This window comes from Lithobates pipiens, unplaced genomic scaffold, assembly GCF_037356315.1.
Source record: "Lithobates pipiens isolate NorthernLeopardFrog02 unplaced genomic scaffold, aLitPip1_a1.2 Scaffold_13, whole genome shotgun sequence".
NCBI lineage: Eukaryota > Metazoa > Chordata > Amphibia > Anura > Ranidae > Lithobates > Lithobates pipiens.
The window spans coordinates 236861319-236880806 of NW_027507718.1; the positions used below are offsets into that span (position 1 = coordinate 236861319).

The 19488-nt window shown below is 38.2% G+C and overlaps 1 protein-coding gene across 15 annotated transcripts in view; it reads left to right on the top strand.

Moving 5' to 3' along the window:
* Window positions 1-19488, top strand: part of MAPK10 (mitogen-activated protein kinase 10) — a 308388-nt gene that overhangs the window by 170315 nt on the left and 118585 nt on the right. For all 15 annotated transcript variants that reach the window (XM_077476387.1, XM_077476393.1, XM_077476389.1 and 12 more), the window contains one exon: window positions 10584-10753. In XM_077476387.1, the coding sequence (XP_077332513.1) occupies window positions 10584-10753 (170 nt within the window). The remainder of the gene's footprint in view (window positions 1-10583; window positions 10754-19488) is intronic.

Here is a 19488-nt window from a genome sequence, read left to right on the forward strand (position 1 = left end):
CCAACAGTGTCATGTGCTCAAATAGATGATACAGTGCTATTTAATTCCAGCTCAAAGTTTTGTGATTGATGATGTTCAATATCGGTGATACCCATTTGTTTTCTTGACAATTCTCTATATAAACAATGATTAATTAGCTGTAGTAGCAATATTCTCTAAAGATACTATTTTAAAATGTCCTCTGTAAGATTGTTTACAGAAAAATGTGTACAGGCGATTCAGTTCGCATTGTGCGCTATATAAGTATTTCATTCATTCATTCAGAGATAACATTTTCGATTAGTTTAAGCACAATTACTGATTGCTGTGAAATTGTTGCATTTAATTCAGTAAGCATACAGAAATACATACCTTTATACGCAGAGGTAGTATGAATGCTACAAAGTGAAGAAGAAGGAAGAATTCCTCCTAGCAGGGATCATGCTATTATTTGCAAAAATAGTTCTGCTAGTTGGAGATAATTTCCATCTTATTACATGCAAGGCCTCAAGCACATGAGGAGTTTCTATATAAACTAAAAAAAACATGTAAGAATTAAATTATTTTATTGCATTTTTTATTATTATTTATTTTTTTATTAAATTATTATTTATTTTTTATTATTATTTTTTATTATTTTACTGCAGACTCATTGAGCTTGAGGTTCTCTTGCTTTAAAATCTTATTACATCTTATTACATTATTATTAGTATTATTATTATCTTATTACATCTTATTACATGCAAGGCCTCAAGCACATGAGGGGTTTTTATATAAACTAAAAATAACATGTAAGAATTAACTTATTTTATTGCATTTTTTATTATTATTTTTTTTATTAAATTATTATTTATTTTTTATTATTATTTTTTTATTATTTTACTGCAGACTTATTGAGTTTGAGGTTCTCTTGCTTTAAAAGCTGATCATGGGCCCATTAGAAGTGTGCTATTGCTGTAGCTATGGTGCTGATTACATTTGTTTTATTTATTTTTTACATTTTTATCTATTTTTTTTTACATTTTATTCTGACCTACTTTGGTCCATTTATTATCATGACTAAATACAAGATATAAACTGGTGAGTTAGGCACAGAGCCACCAAGCCAAACAATGTTTGTTTTCTTTCCATGGTAATTCTTCTTGACAGGTCAAGTCTTAGGCACATGCGTCATAAAAGTGCTGTTTAAAAATGTATGAACAATTTGATTTGCTTGTATACTTTACATTTAGTTTATTTTACACTACACAGCACTGTACATTGTGGGTATCTACATGACAGTCTTCGTAAATTTGAATTGAATGGCCTCATTTACTCTGATATTTCTGTCCTTTATACCGACTCTTCACCCTTCAGCAGTACAGCAGTTTTTAACATGCTAGTACTATCAAAGGTTCTATATTATTTTGGAACCCTTCCCATTTCTATACCTACATTTTTTTTTTTTATATTAAGGGGGAATTAAACACTATATCTGAAATGGATGTAAGGCAAGAGTATATTTTCAGGTATTATTTAAAGCTGCAAACAACTTTTCTTTGTCCTTAACCACTTCCAGACCACCGCACACATACATCCTTACTTTAAAGGGGGATATCGTTGTTATGGCAGCAGCCAGCTGCCATAACCCCAATATCCACTTGCTCAGCCGGCCCGGTTTCCGATAATAGTGGTCTCTGCGGCGGATTCAACATGAGATCACTTTTTTTCGGCGCCGGGAGATACCATAGTTTGTAAATACTATAACTATTGTGCAAACCAAGCAATATACACTTATAGGGATTTTTTTTTTACCAAAAAATATGTAGCAGAATATGTATTGGTTTAAATTCATTTTTTTTTTTAATTGGATATGGTTTACAGCAGAAAGTAAAAATATGTTTTTTCAAAATTTTTGGTCTTTTTTTGATTATAGCGCAAAAAATTAAAAACTGTGGGGATAAAATACCACCAAAAGAAAGTTCTATTTGTGTGAAAAAAATATATAAATTTAATTTGGGTACAGCGTTGCATGACTGCGCAACTGTGAGTTGAATTAACACACTGCCAAAAATATTCTGGGGTAAATATTCTGGAAGGCAAGTAGTTAACATCAGTGATTAGTTAGAACTGCTTATCACTATGTCTGGTTAGTGTCTCACATAGTATTTGCGCTGGTGTATCTACATGATACCTATTCTCAGGGCAAGAATTATACTACATCCCTAGGCCAGCTCCCTTATGCTACACTGCTCCCCCTAGAAACAGTCAACTAGCCAGCCAAAGTATCATACTGACCACATTAGACATCATAACCACACACGACATGCCAGGGCTTTATACAGAAAGAATGAAAGAACAGTCTGCCTACTCTGAATCAGTACACCTGGAACCAATGACTAGAAGATCTCTAAAGCACCATACACACTATCAGATTTTCTGCAGATTTTTTCTATTAGATTTACCAAAACCATATAATATGAGGTCAAACCTTAGGAGTTTCAATTTGTATGCAATCAGGCAGGCCCTTGCACTACATGGTTTTGGTAAATCTGAAGACAAAAATCAGCAGAAAATCTGATAGTGTGTATGGGGCTTTAGGACCAAATGACCTATGTTTAACTCCTGTTTACATAGAATCCTTCTTAGTGTTGACTGAGAATGTTCTTATTTGAATATTTGCTAGAACCACCAAGATTTGTGCTCATAAACTGTAATTTTACTCTATTTGAAGTTTATTTCTTAGTATACGAATCCTGTAAACCATCCCTACAACAACGATATGCAAACTGTGCAAGCAGAACATCAGTCTTTTTTTAAAATCAGAAATGTGTTACCAACAGCTAACAACATGATGTGATGCTGACTGTGTGCCTCCACTGATAGTCCTGCCACCCTAGACTACAGCCTGTGTTAGCTGTATAGAAATTTGGCACTTCCCAGACGTGTAGCATTTTCAGAAGTAGGAGTCAGCAATGGCATCCTCCATATTTCTCTTTGGGTAAGGGCTATTTTTTTAGATTGAATCTAGAGACTGAGTTTGATCGCTATAAGAAACTAAAGAAAAAGTTTTTCTTTAGACCAGATGGTTTATTGCGTCTTTATTGCGAGTTTGTTGTTACCAATAAGATTTAGAAAGAAGCAGATTTTATTCCACAGAATATCCAATTGTCAAGAATTGGTACTATCCTAATATTTACAGAAATACAAGGTCACCACAACCCCTTTTTATTAGGATGACACAGCTGACAGGCTTATATTACTTTATTTGAGGAGAGAATCTCTTTGCTGTCACTTCCTAGACAGAAAGCACTGTTATAAATTCCCGGGTGGCTAAGTGCAGTATATTTCAGCATGATAGACACACTGGTGTATTTGGTTCTCTCACTCTTGGATAATACATAGGCATATATAAATCAAACTTATGGGACTTTCAATGATGTGACTTTCAGATAGTTCACCCGAATGCAGTAATTTTATTTCAAGTACAGCAGCTTGTGCTGTAAATAATATGAGACCATGGATTTGGAACAAGCTGGGTTGGTATGTTGTCATTCAGCACAAAATCAATTACTTTTTTCCTGTTCTTTTATCAGCATGTTAAGATATATGATAGTGTGACTGTGATCATGAGCCGTTCATAACTGAATTTGCAAAGAATATAACACTGTTGATTTGAGATAGTATTTTAGTGAATATTTATGTACTCTTACTAATTCATATTCTAGCTTCAAGGTACATATAACACTATTAATTTACAGTTCTTGGACCTGCTATTGTATCTTTTAAAAGCAAAAATGGGCTGAACTGGGTGGTAGAACTATTGGTTATTGAATTCAGTTCTCGGATCCACCCTGCACATATATTTCTAAAGAACACTATTAATAGCAGGACCTGATTTCTAGAAAGACCAAAAAGGCCAGGTGGGGCAGAAGACTGGGCAATAGTGAATGCTCAAGGGAGCAAAAACATTGCAGTAAGCAAGGGCACCTTTTCATACACTTAGGTCAACAAGAATGCATAAGAATTTTACAATTTAGTTGATATAGCTGAGCATAGTCAAGCTTTTTTTTTTTTATTAGAAACAAAAAAGTTTATTGAGTTTTTTTCTGTGTGGTACAAAAAGAATTACACAAGGAGTTCATACAATGTATTACATGTAACAAATATAGTTGTTCTGCTCAATAAACTTTAAAGTAAATTCAAACAATTATTAAAAAACTTTGAACTCAACCAGTATTGTCGGTGTCAGTGTTCCACATACACTAAAGACCATGTATACCATACATTTGCATATTGACAGTATACAATCCAGGGGATGAGTTGCACGGGCATAAAATATGTTTAGTAACATTGCAAGTTGTAGAGGAATTCAGCCATCTGAATTTTATTATATTTAGCTGGGCACCCTCTATTCATATAAACTACTTTTTTATACAGTAATGTGTTATTAATCTCTGCAATCCAGGCCGAAAGTGTAGGGGCTGCCGCCTGAATCCAGTTACGGGCCACCATTTTCCTTGCTATGAACAGTGTTTTGTGAAGGAAGTGTTGCATAAATGTATCTATTTCATCTTCCGGGAACAGGCCCAATAGGCATTGTTTGGGGTCCAGGGACACTGGCAAGCCCATTTGATCATTTAAGTACTGGACTATTTGAGGCCAGTAACCCTGGATCCGAGGGCACTGCCAAATTATGTGGTCAAAGCTACCAATTGTAATTAAACATCTAGGGCACTTGTCACTGCGAGATGGACAAAATTTAGTCAGTCGTTGTGGGGTTAGATAGGCTCTGTGGGTAATGTAAATTTGTATGAGCCTGTCAGATAGTTTAGGAGATACTAGTTTGGGAGTCTCTAGTATTTTGCCCCAGTCCTCATCTTCTCTTTCGCCTGTCCCATCCTTCCATTTGTGCATAACAGAGCAAGCTAGTTTGGTTGTAGAAGGTGAGGTGAGCATATTGTAGAAGAGGGATATGAGCTGACGCGGTTCTTCACGAAGAATTACTGTGAGTATGTCCAGGGAAGATATATCAGGGTGTGTGGCCATGAATTGGGTGTGGAGAGCATGGCGCACCTGAAAGAAGCGGAATAACATATGATTTGGAAGATTAAATTCTATTTTTAGCTGGTCAAAGGTTTTAATTGCTCCCTTATGAAGTAAGTGGGACAGTAGATATATTCCGCGGGATATCCAAATTGAAGGGTTAGGTACCTGGAGCAGCTCTGGCAGGAGTTTGTTGTACCAAAGAAGAGTGTTGTCATGAAACACCGGGCAAATCCAGCCTGGAGGTCACCAGGTCCCAAATCCTCTTATGCTGATATGAGAGTGTGGAGCGAAGAGGAGATATCATCGAGCCCTTTAGTCCTCTCAATATGTCTCAAAAGTGGTGTGGGAAGCATGAGTCATTTGAGTCTGACACCAGTGCCAAATACCTATGTCTATCTGACTTATCTATGTGATAGAAATGCGATAGTTGTGCGGCCAAATAGTATGTCCCAATCTCTGGGAGAGCAAGGCCCCCCAGTGTTGTCCGACATTGTATTGTCTTCCATGAGAGTTTGTGTCTACTTGTTCCCCATATAAAAGATTGTAGGAGTGTGTCCATAATTTTAAAATATTTAAGGGGAATATATATTGGAGAATGCCATAGTGCATATAGGATTTATGGCAAAAGTATAATTTTCACTAGGCCTATCTGACCCATCACACCCACCGGTAATCTTGCCAAAGTTTGTATCTTAGATTTAATGAATGGGATTAGGGGTTCCACATTTTGAGGGATGAAGTCTGTCAATGACATGGAGATCTGTATAACTAAATGTTTAAGAGAGCTCATTCTTACCAGAGGTAAGCTAGCCTGTTCTCTCGTTGGAGGAAATGTATCAATGGGGAGGACCTGGGACTTGTCCCAGTTCAATTTGAGCCCAGTGAACCTGCCAAAGTTCTTGATAACCTGTAGGGCTGTTTGGAGGGAGGGACCCAAGTCTGAGAGATATAATATCATGTCAGCGGCATAAAGCCCTACCTTCTCCTCCACCATGCCTGAGACCAGACCGAGGACACCTGGATGGTCTCTAAGGGCCACTGCCAGGGGTTCTTCTGCCAGCGCATATAGTAGGGGTGATATAGGGCATCCCTGCCTCGTCCCCCACGAAAGTGGGAAAGCAGCAGAGGTCCATCCATTGATCACAACTCTGGCCTGAGGAGCACTGTACAGGATAGTGAGTCACTTGATAAAGTTAGGGCCAAACCAAATCTATGTAGGCATTGCCATAGGTACTGCCACTCGACTGAGTTGAATGCCTTGGCTGCATCAAGGGAGATGACTACTCTAGATCCTATATGCTGGTGAGAGGCTTGAGCATTCATGAAGAGCCGTCTGGTGTGAAATGCAGTGTTTTTGGCAGGCATAAAGCCTGTTTGATCAGGGTGTATTAGGAAGAGAATAACCTTATTTAAATGCAGGGCTAGGATTTTTGCGAATATATTTTGATGTCTCTTTGTAAGAGTGAAATGGGCCTATATGATTCGGGTAAGTGGGGATCTTTTCCTAGTTTAGGAATTAGGACTATGATACTTCTCGCATGGACTCAGGGAGGGTGTTAGCTTTAAATATTGCTTCGTATGAAGCAAGAAGTCTAGGAATAAGGGTTTCTGAGAAGTGTGCATAAAATTCAATTGGTAACCTGTCAGAACCCGGGGCCTTGGATTTGACAAATTAGGAGATGGCAAGTTTAATGTCATCTGCAGACAGAAGGGCCTCGAATATACCAGGCAAGTAGCAATATGGGGTTTCCTGCTATTTTGGCATGCAACAACACATATCTGCCCTTGGGATCTAACACCACAGACTGTATCTCAAAGGGTACTGAACTCAGTCAAGTAATTGCCAAACCCTTGTTCCTAACTTTTACTAACAGTCTACTGACTGGAATGGTACCAGCTGATTGGTAGCACCAATATATCAAAAGGGCGCAAAATACATCACTGGGAATTACAGACCAGTTAGCCTAACATCAATAGTATGCAAGCTCATAGGAGTGGATGATAAGGGACTATATACATGATTTTAGTAATGAAAACTGTATCATTAGCAGTAATCAGCATGGATTCAAGAAGAATCGTTCTTGCCAAACCAATCTATTAAACTTCTATGAGGAGGTGAATTGCCATCTAGATAAAGGAAGACCCGTAGACGTGGTGTATCTGGATTTTGCAAAAGCATTTGACACAGTTCCCCATAAACGTTTACTGTACAAAATAAGGTTGGTTGGCATGGACCATAGGGTGAGTACATGGATTGAAAACTGGCTACAAGGGCGAGTTCAGAGGGTGGTGATAAATGGGTAGTACTCAGAATGGTCATGGGCGGGTAGTGGGGTCCCCCAGGGTTCTGTGTTGGGACCAATCCTATTTAATTTGTTCATAAATGACCTGGAGGATAAAGTAAACAGTTCAATCTCTGTGCGGATGATACTAAGCTAAGCAGGGCAATAACTTCTCCGCAGGATGTGGAAACCTTGCAAAAAGATCTGAACAAATTAATGGGGTGGGCAACTACATGGCAAATGAGGTTTAATGTAGAAAATTTTAAAATAATGCATTTGGGTGGCAAAAATATGAATGCAATCTATACACTGGGGAGAACCTCTGGGGGAATCTAGGATGGAAAAGAACCTGGGGGTCCTAGTAGATGATAGGCTCAGCAATGGCATGCAATGCCAAGCTGCTGCTAACAAGGCAAACAGAATATCGGCATGAATTAAAAAGGGGATCAAGTCCGAGTACAAAGAAGGGCAACAAAGCTAATAAAGGGTCTGGAAGATGTTAGTTATGAGGAAAGGTTGCGAGCACTGAACTTATTCTCTCTGGAGAAAAGACGCTTGAGAGGGGATATGATTTAAATTTACAAATACCGTACTGGTACCCCCACAATAGTGATAAAACTTTTTCACTGAAGGGAGTTTAACAAGACACGTGGTCACTCATTTAAATTAGAGGCAAACCTTAAACTACTTAGAGGGTTCTTTACTGCAAGAGCGCAAAGATGTGGAATTCCCTTCCGCAGGCGTTGGTATCAGCAGGGAGCATTGATAGTTTCAAAAAACTATTAGATAAGCACCTGAATGGCCATGACATACAGGGATATGCAATGTAATACTGGCATATAATCACACACATAGGTTGGACTTGACGGACTTGTGTATTTTTTCAACCTCACCTACTATGTAACTATGTAAAAGTTGACAGGAGGTAGGATTAACACATGCAGGATAAAATGATGGGTGCTTAAGGATTAAAAGGGGGTATGTGGAGTTAGTAGTTTAAATGAGATTTTCAGAATATCCCAAAGGACAATGGAGTGTTGAGTAACTGGATTTGTAATAAACATACATTCTTGGTGATGTAGCCAGATGAGGTTGTCCATGGGGTCTCAGTCAGCGGCCTCAAGGCTAACCTATAATGGAATTTAATTGTTTGTGTGGTATTGAGAAATTTGTACAAGCTGGGCAGCCTGATAAATATTTTACCCATCCTGGATACATGCAACAGAATCCATCAGGACATGAGCGCTGTCCAGTGAGTGAGGGATAATTCGCTTGGTATAGCATGGACAGGTGAGATGTCAGGTTAATACCCATGAAATTTAAACTTTTGGAGGCCCATTTGAACAAAAATGTAGCCTGTAATTGAATGGTCCGATTTGTAACCCTCTTATTTTATGAAGGTTTGCGGATTCAGAGATCCACAGTAGAAAATGTGGGCCAAAGCTTAATTTATATAATTCTGAAGATTCTCAAAGCCTCAAGATATAATTCAGGTATGGCCACAAGATTGTATCAAAATCTTTGCGTATACCTAGTGAAAGGAAATACATGGAGATACCTCAGTAGTGAGCTATGTGCGTTAAGAAGGTTGCTCTACACATGTTATTGTCTGCTTGAGGATGTAGTATGAAGCCCCACCTGGTCTTTTTTGATCAGGAAGCCTATAATGAGGTTCAAGCACAGAGTAAGAATTTTGAGAGAGCTCTACATTCAGGTTGGGCAAAGAAATTTTGCCTATAAATGTCCCAGTTGTTGGTATCAGAGTTGGGTTTGAGGATCATGTTAATTATAGCTGCAAGGGTTTCGATATGGAAATACTGTTTTTTTTGTTTTGTTTTTTAACAGTGCATTGAAGTATTGGATAAGAGTGGAGCTAAAGCACTGTGAACTTTTTGATGCATTCATGAGCCTCGAGAATTTCCTTATATATGCATGTTGACACTTTCACATCCAAGAACTCATAATAACAGCACACCCTGTGCCCACCACACCTACAGTAGAGGTTAAAAGCTTAGGGTCTGTCAAGCTGTAGGTGCATCAGTATGGCTATGACTCCCGAATTCGAAATATTTACGCCACTGTGAACATATGTATTATGGTGGTTGCTGACAACAGGGGGTTGAATTAGGGGGTAGAAACACTTGACAATACACTTTACCAAAGCTACTGAAGGGGTTTGAGAAATTTTGTAGTAGAGATTAAGTTTGAGATTTGTTTTGTCCAAAGTTTTGATCTGGACATTAGTACTATCAGATAAGGTTTCACAAACTCAATATTTTCCCTTTTTAATTTAAAAAAATATTTACTGTATTGGTGGTGACTAAGATTTTAACCTTGCTCAGATGTATTCAGTAGCAGTGAGCAAGTCAGTTTTAAAACCAGACTAATTGCATTAATTGCAAGTTTTTTTTTTTTTTTTTTATTATTTTGACTATATACTGATAATGTAGCTCTGCAGATAAGTATATATTTCATCAATTCTAATTGCTTAAATTCCCAAATTGTCTTATTCTATGTGGATCAGAGAAACTGAAATAAAAATATTGAGGAGAATTTAAATATGCTGATGTATTAATAGTCCTAATTCAATCATTCCCTAGTACTTATTTCAAATATCTCATCTGGTCAGTATGCAAAGCTATCCATTGAATACCAGCCGCTGTTGTATGATGCAAAGGGTGATAGCAAACACCAATTTGCAAAAGGACAAAAGCTTAACATTTAAATTATGTTCAATAATGACAAGTAAACAGCAGTTTATAAAAATATAGAGAATCTGATCAGAAAAAATATCAGATCTTTAAAAACAGGTAGAAAACGATTATACGTGTGCTATAATAGCATTTGAAATGAGAAGGTTCATTTTCATATACTGTATACATTTCATAAACCATACATTCATACATCTTGATAAACCATGTCATAAGATCAATCTTTCCTCCCATTTTCATGATCTTTTCAGTGAATTGTATTACCCCACCACACATTTTCTACAACAAAACTGCACTTTAATTGCACTGTGTTTTTGAATGAATGCCTGATTATGTATTTAAATATGTTCTACAATATGATTATTTCTTATAACAATGTTTTGTGCAGCATCTGTGCATAATTTGGATTGTTGACTTCCATATCATTATGGAAAAAGGTTAATTATATTTTTTGGAAACATACAATATAAAATGATATTTGGCATACTTGTTTATACAAAGCAAAAATATTTTAGAGTGATGCAAAAAGTCATTTGTTCACAACCATACTAAGCTTCCTCTTTCTACTTTCCTTTTACAACAGGGATTCAGTAATCAAGTGGATGTGTCTTATATTGCCAAACATTACAACATGAGTAAAAGTAAAGTTGACAACCAGTTCTACAGTGTGGAAGTAGGGGACTCGACCTTCACGGTTCTGAAACGCTACCAGAATCTCAAGCCTATAGGCTCTGGGGCTCAGGGAATAGTTTGGTAAGTGAATATATTGTATTTTTCTGCAGATAATCTCCTACATAATGGGATAGAAGAAATACTGGTTTACTTGATCATGGTACATTGTTACTAGAAGAACACTGTAACTGTTACGGCAGAGGGAGAAAATTTAGCATGATGTATTTAATAGAGAAAAAGGAGTAATCAATAACAGTTAACTGTAATTAAACTTTTCCTGAACCAACTTCAGTCATAAATTAAATCAAAACTAAACTCTCCTATCCAAGCTGCATCATCGAGCTGTGGCTCATCTTGACAGTGGGTCATCATGAATAACAATGGATCTACATTGCGGGATGATGGGATTGATGGAGGGTTTAGATCATGGGACAATATTTCCCTTTTCAATAAATTTTTTAACCACTCCAGCCCCAGAAGAATTGACCCGCTTCCAGACCAGGTAATTTTTTGCGATATGGCACTGCGTCGCTTTAACTGACAATTGCACGGTTGTGCTTCGTTGTACACAAACCAAATTTATGAATTTTGAAAAAAACACAATATTTTTTACTTTTTGCTATAATAAATATCCCCCAAAAATATATTAAAAACATTTTTTTTTCTCAGTTTAGGCCGATATATATTCTTCTATATATTTTTGGTTAAAAAAAAAACGCAATGAGCGTATATTGATTCATTTGCGCAAAAGTTATAGCATCTATAAAATTGGGGTAGATTTATGGCATTTTTATTACTAATAATTTTTTACTAGAAATGGCGGCTATCTATGACTTTTTTTTGGGACTGCGACATTGTGGTGGTCAAATCGAACAATTTTGACACTATTTTGGGACCTTTGACATTTATACAGCTATCAGAGCTAAAAATAGCCACTGACTACTGTATAAACTTCACTGGCAGCGAAGGGGTTAACACTAGGGAGCGATCAAGGGGTTAAATGTGTGTCCTAGGGTGTGTTTCTAACTGTGGGTGGATGGGACTGCCTGGGGGAGGATACCGATTGTTGTTCCTAAGCAGTAGGAACAACAGATCGGTCTCCTCACCCCTGACAGAACGGAGATCTGTCTGATGGGCACTGATGAGGCGGCACTGGTGGGCACTAATCAGGAGGCACTGATGAGGCTGCACTGATGGCTGGCACTGATGGGCAGATATGCGGCCCTGATAGGCACTGATAGGTGGCACTGATGGGCACTGATAGGCAGCATGGAGAGGTGGCACTGATAGGCAGCACTGGTGGGCACTGATAGGTGGCACTTATGGACACTATTGGGTGGCACTGATAGGCACTGGTAGGCGGCACTGATAGGCAGCACTTATGATGAGGCACTGATTGGCAGCACTGATGGGCACTGATAGGGAGCACTGGTGAGCACTGATATGTGGCAGTGGTGGGCACTAATAGGTGGCACTGGTGGGTGCTAATACATGGCACTGATTAGCAGCACATGCGGGTGCTAAGGGGACCGTTGTCCCTCTAAACCCTCTAACAGAAGCTGCAGCTTTTTAATCCTTTACGCTGAAAGCATGACGAAATAAAAAATTATTACCGCCACCTGTTTATTTCCATGATCAGCTGTCATTGGCTGACAGCTGATCATGTGGTAAAGGGCCTACTGTGATTGGCCCTTTACCCAATCTATTATCAGCCTAGTCTCATGGACTCTGCGATCACAGAGCACGCCTCGTGAGAAAAGATGGACGTCCATGTACACCCTCTTGGCAATTTAAGCAATCTTTTGTCTATAGTGCGTGCAGCGAGTGGTTAAAGTAGTCACGCACCTTTTTTTTTTTACTCTGTAGACAGAGTTTTATTTCAAAGTAAATAACATAATGTATTTTTTTCTAGCTAAACAAAAACATGAAAATCCTTTTTTGGAAAGTGTATTGCTATTTGTCCAAGGAGAACAAGTTATTCAAGTATTTCCCCAGAGCCACCAACGCCACTCAGTTTTGACCTATAGAAAGGGCTCCTGGTTTTGTAACAAATGTTAATGCTTCATCAAAAATAGTCATAGTTGTTTGTTTGATAGTACTGATAAAAAATATATCAATAGAAATTAAGATATTGACATTTCTGGGACTAAAGGATCAACAATATTAGGGAGGTCCTTAGAATCTAAGGAATGTCTAGAAGCAGGCATGCACTCCGGGCAGTAGGCAATGTGTTCATCAGTTCTCTGCACGGTTAGAAAGTTATGCCTCTCGTTGAGTATATGGCTGATAAAGCCACAAGAATGGGAGGCTGGGTAATGAGAAAGACTATTTTCCATGGAACAAATTTGAATAGAATGTCTTCTGGCTTCATCCAGCCTTGAGGTGATTTTTCTAAGGGCACCATGGGCATCAAAACTGTAGAACTTCTTCATGTCCTTTAGAACTACATTGTTGCTGTTTTCCAGTTTTACCTTCTGGCTTAACAAGTAAGAGGCAGAGTAGAGTCTCAGCATTTTGCACGCTTTTCAGCTAAAATGTTTTTTACAAAGAGAGGTACTCAACAAATTTGTCCTTTTTTGGGCTGAGGATAGTTCTTTCAAAGAGTACCTATTAGTCTAGGCAGGACCCGGACATTGGTGTGTATCCCAGCAGTGTTGAGTTTGGGTTACATTTTTCCAGATCACACAGTAGTCACCCACCTGAGCTGTGACGTTATCTTCTGACATCAACAGTTCTAAGATGTTAGAAAAGGTTTAAAAAATATTATTAACAGAATGCAGGAAGTAGAAGAGCAGTGGGTATGTAGTGTTTAAAGGGGGTGACTCTATTACCTTTACCTCTACTTTAAGGATTGGCATAACTAAATACAAAAAATGTGCACATTAATATAATTCTTAACATATATGCTCTTTGCAATCATAAATGATTTAGACTGTCATAATATTGTATATAAAATAATGAATTGTAACATAGTTTTGCAGAAGGTGTTATGATCAGTTAGAACATAATATTGCTCAAAGTGTTTTTAAATTAGTTCTGTGAAGCAATTGGAAAAAAACATAAAGCATCTTGCCTGTGGTTACTGAGCTTTACAATCCACAATTTGTTATCCAGTGCTAATGTGCCCTGGAACTTCACATGGATCTGTTCAGCATATGAACAATGCCAAAATGCTTTTAAAATTTCTGAGATGGATTCAAATGGCTGGAGTGTTTGATGAACAGAACTGCTTTAATTATTTTTAATAAAGTAAAAAAAAAAACAAAGAAAAAAGACTTGCATAATTGTTGTGGGTCATTTTTTGTGCTATAGTAAAGTTTTATTACAAAACATAAACGTAAGTGAAAATTTCACATCTTAGTAGGAGTAATAATAGTTTTTTTTAAATAATATAATATTAATATGTACTGTGTATATATATATATATATATATATATATATATATATATATATATATATATATATATATATATATATATATATATATATATATATATATGTGTGTGTGTGTGTGTGTGTGTGTGTGTGTGTATTAGTAATAATAATTATAGTAATGCAATAAGCTTTATAAGTCTTTAAAGATATTAAAAATGCGTTATATGCATTAATACACGTTAAATAAAAGTCAAATTAAGTGTTTTAATTTGTGAATGGGCAACCAGTTAGATGTCCCTGATTGTGCTCTGACTTTTCTAATATGCATGCTTGTCCCAGTTTGCAGAATTTCAACAGGGATGAAATGCCACTTATTTATTTATTACAGCTACCTATAAAGCACCATCAATTTACGTAGCACTTTACATATTTATTACACATTCACATCAGTCCCTACCCTCAAGGAGAGTACAATCTAATTGCACGCATACTAGGGCCAATTAAGACACGAGCCAGTGAACCTACCAGCATGTTTTTAGAGTGGGAGAGTGCGTGGGAGAAAACTGGAGTATCCAGAGGAAACCCATGCAGGCACAGGGAGAACATACAAACTCCAGGTAGGTAATGCTGTGGTTGGGACCCAAACTGATTATCCTAGTGCTGCTAGGTGGAAGTGCTAACCACTGTGATGCCCCCACTTTAACATAGAGGCTGCGATATAGGCAGGGTAGAACTGTCCAGGTGCATGTGCCAGAGGTCTCTGTATTTTAAATTCTGTGGCTTTAATTATAGCAAGACATACAGAAATACATGTATTTCAAACAGGGACACACGGAATATGACAATACTATAAGTGTCAAGTGTAACTCTGATGTAGGTTCTACCCTAAAAATTATGTGCATGATGGAAAATAATACAAGAAAATAATACAAGTTCCTTTTAGCAGTGACTTACATACAGTCAAGTATGGTCCTGGTCTATCATTTAAGCATTTGTAGTTTATGGACTGAAAACTGCTGTTCTACAGATACCCAGTTGTCCATAAGTTAAAATGGTTTATCCATGTACATGACATACAAAGAATGCTGTTAGTTTTTTTTTTTTATATATATTCTTTATTTTGAAGTTTAATACAATACATTTCATACATTGTTATACAGATATCAATCTTTTAAAATGTATATAACTTAAACTGCTATATTTATCATTACATCTATCCATAACTTAACATAACCCTTACCCTCCCTAACCCAAAAAAACAAAAACAAAAATAAAAAAGAAACCCCCACCATCCCCTCTTCTCTCACTCCACTCCTTCTCAGTCTTCATTGCCCTCTAGCATTAAACAGTATCTCTCCATTTTCCTAAATGCAAACCATTGCTGCCATGTCCTCTGATATTTTCCCCTAGTTTCCTCCATCGTATGTATTGACTCTTCTATTAATCTTATCCGCTCGATCCTCCTAACCCATTCCTTTACTGTTGAAACCTGTTGGGTTTTCCAGTGGTATGGGATCAAAGCTTTAGCTGCATTCAGCAAGTATGGGGTTAGTGTTTGTTTGTATTGTGCAACCCCCTTCTCTGAATCGTGAAACAGACATATCCATGGGAGTTTTTCAATCCTTTCCCCTGTTAGCACAGATATTATTTCTATTATTTTATCCCAATAAGTAGTTATTTTAGGGCAATCCCACCAAAGATGTTTGAAAGTCCCCAGTGCCGTGCAACCCCTCCAGCAGTTAGACGGGCCATCTCCTCTGATCTTCTGTACCCTTTGGTGGGTCATATACCACCTTGCTAATAGCTTGTAGGACATTTCTATCGTTTGTATGTCTTTTGGCAATAAATATGTCATTTTGATTATTTTATCCCTATGCTCCTCATTTCTTATTGGGCCTAACTCCCTTTCCCATTTCTCAAGGTAGACCGGGTACCCATAATCCGCCTCCCGTCTTAGTGTTTTATATATTTTTGATATCCTTCCCTCTAAACTCTGCGGTGATCTTAGCAGTTTCTCTAATGGTTTGAGCTGTGTTATGCCTTGTAATGGCTGTGGTAAACCTTGTGTAAAATGTAAGATTTGAGTGTGTCTCCATTTGTCTAGTGGTTTGTGCCCCCATTCCTGTGAAATCTCCCTATAAGTGCATAAGAATGTTGTTAGTTATTGTCAATAAATTAGTCATTTGTGTTAGTCCCTACAAAGCTTACATTCTGATGTTCCTACAAAAACAGTGCCAATGTACTGTAAACCTCATGCACATTGTAATTTATTTCCACCACAGCAAGGATCCAGCAGATTCCTGTGGCTGGATTTACATGCCGTTGTGGACAGTTGTGTTCCCTCAGCCTGCACATACCTACGGTTAGGGACAAATGATCATCCCTGGATGTAAGGTGCATGTGTCCAGTGGCGATCGCTTGTCCCTAACCACATCCTGTTGCAGATCTAAATACCGGCAGACAGCAGTAGACATTGTCAGCTTGCCATTACTTTGTACTGGCTACTGCTTTGTGAGATGTGTGGAGGCAGGTGGCAGCAGACATGTGTTGCCCATCAAAAAAACCAAAGCTGTCCACCGGTGTTCAGATGTAATTACATATGGAGTGATTCTGATGTAACAAAAATAAGTCTATGAATGGAGTGGGGGGAGCGGAAAGGGCAGGCATAGTTGCCACTCTTGAGGAATATCTGTAGCAGGTCCTTATTATTCTCTGCAACACCAGAAGATTACTGTTGTTGTAGTATCAGGGAGGAATCAGAGGATGGAAGGTTTCAACCAAGGCTGCAGCCATCAGCACAAGAGACATTTGACATTTGACATCAAGTACTGTTCCTTGTGCTGATTTAAAAAAAAAACAATTTGTTTTCACAATGACAAAGCAATATGGAATTGTTGTTAATGGAAATTCATTACTGAATAGTGAGCATTGAAATTACATATTTAGAAAACAGAAGCAGTACCTGGCAAAAACATGCAATCATTTTGTGTTTATTAGTTAACAAAATACGAAAATAGGAACATTTCATGGTTGCTTGCTCAAGATGCTGCCATAGTGTTTTGTGCTTAGTGATATTCATGAGCCATTTGCTTTGCATTATGTTGCTTCTGATATACAGCAAACAACTGGGGCCAATGTGATTAAACAGTAATGGCTTTGAATATAATATATACACAACCCCAGTGTCATATATGCAGTAATCTACTGTGAACCGAAACTGTGAACTGAAGTATGAAAGGAAAGCTGAAAAAAAAGACTTGTATACCTTGAAATTCTGACAATGAAGGATGGTTGTAAGAGAAACATTTTTTTTTTCTAAGCAAGTAATGGTAAATGAAAATCACAATCTTTGAAAATATATGGATCCCACTGTCATTATATGGAAAACTCTGTGACCGAATGTAAATGACAGTGATTCAAAGAACAAAAGAACATTTTCCCATGCCCTAAAACAGTTGATTATTACCTGTTCTTGTAAAATATCACCTAACTGACGTACCAACAGGTCCTGTTTGAGGCCTGGATTGTGGAAAGACCACATGGACTTCAGTCTTGTGGTACAGCTTGCTAGTACTAGAGCACTTTGCTATAGGCAAGAGAGTATGAAACACATTTTCCTTTTAGTTATATAAACAGTTAAAGTCCAGCCATACCCATTTTCCTAAAGGTGGAATCTTTTAAATAAGAACTGTTTGTTAGAAAAGATTTAGGGGTCTTTTTATCAATTCCCTTTCACCCAAGATTCACAAATTTTTCTAACTGAATTTTATGTAAAAAAAAAAAAAAGGGAAAATGGTGTGAATTGTTTGTAAAACATTGAGCAACAGGCCTCTTAAAAATAAATTTTTGATGCTAGCAAAACAGACTGACAGGGAAGAACTGGGAATCTTTGGCCTGAGAGCAAACCCAACCAAACAACCCTTTCACAGAAGGCAAATATTCTAGTTGGCTAAATAAAGCATGCTATGCAAAATGTGCTGCATTAATTGGTGATCATGGTGAAAAGTGGATTTAACATGGTTTATTGTGATACACTTTTGCATCCTCCAGCATCAACTTTCTTTGTAGCTCTTGGCATTCATTTACATGATGTCCCAGAGCCACAGAGGTAGTTGGTATTGGATGACTCACCACTGCCAGACGCTGTAATTTCAGGTCTAAAGGAGGAGCGGGTAGCCATATAATGCCCAGCATGTGTCACTGGTAGCTAGGTTCACTCTGTTCGATGTTTAAATAGAGAAGTGTTGCTCAGAGTTACCAACCTAACATATTCTTTTAGCACTGGCCTGGATAAAATATGACCCATCAGCTAATAACAAACTGTAAGTCCAAGGATTGCTTGTTATTGCTGACATCTTCCATAAGATTGGTGGGGGGGGGGGGGGGGGGGAATGGGAGAGGCAGAGTCTGAGCATGTTATGTGATGTCATGGTGCAAGGGAGCCAAACGAAGCAGCCCAAGCCTCGTGTGCAGGTCTGCGGGAAGGGAGCAAGGCAGGCTGGGAGTGGGACTGTCAGTGCTGTTTGGACTGAAGTATAGTGAAGGAAACACCTGGCATGGAGGGAGACTGTCACTGTGACTCAGGAGGGGACATTTTAATGTCAGTATGGCGTCATCATCATCCAGAACGGCCGCTTTCGCACTCCCGTGGGGGCATGCAGCATGACGATCGCGGGCGCACTATTTTGCAAGGATACGGCACGACCCCGATCTCTGTAAAGAGCTGCGCCCATGGCTCTTTAACCATGGGATTGGCTGTATCTAATCACAGCTGGTCACATGAAAAACATGGAGATGCCGGTAATTGTCGCTCCTCGCATCACACTGATGGGTGTGTGGCGAGGAGAGACGATCGGCTGGCGATCAGTGCCACCTATTAGTGCTGCCCATCAATGCCCATTACTGCTGCCCATCAATGCCAATCAGTGTCACCCCTCAGTGACACACATCAATGCCCATAAGTGCTGCCTATCCATACCGCCTATCAGTGCCCCCCAGTACCGCCTATTAGTGCCACCTATCAGTGCACATAAGGGCAGCATATTAGTGCCTCCTCATCAATGCCACCTAATCAGTGCCCATAAGTGCCTTCTCATCAGTGCCCATCAGTGCACCCTATCAGTGCCCATCAGTGCCGCCTCATCAGCGCACATTAGTGAAGGAGGAAAATTACTTATTTACAAAATTTACTGACAGAAACTAAGAAAAACTTTTTTCTTTTCACAATTTTTGGTCTTTTTTTACGTTTCAATGGTGTTTAGTAAAGTTTTCGGTACAGAACAATATGCTCATTTTACATTTTGTACAGTATGTATAGTCACAAGAGAATCATAGTTTGGTCTCTTAACATAACAACAAACAACAGAGGATAAGAAAAAGAGATCCATCCACCTGCCTGGACAGTGTACTTTGAGTTCATGGGAGGTGAACCCTCTAGTTAT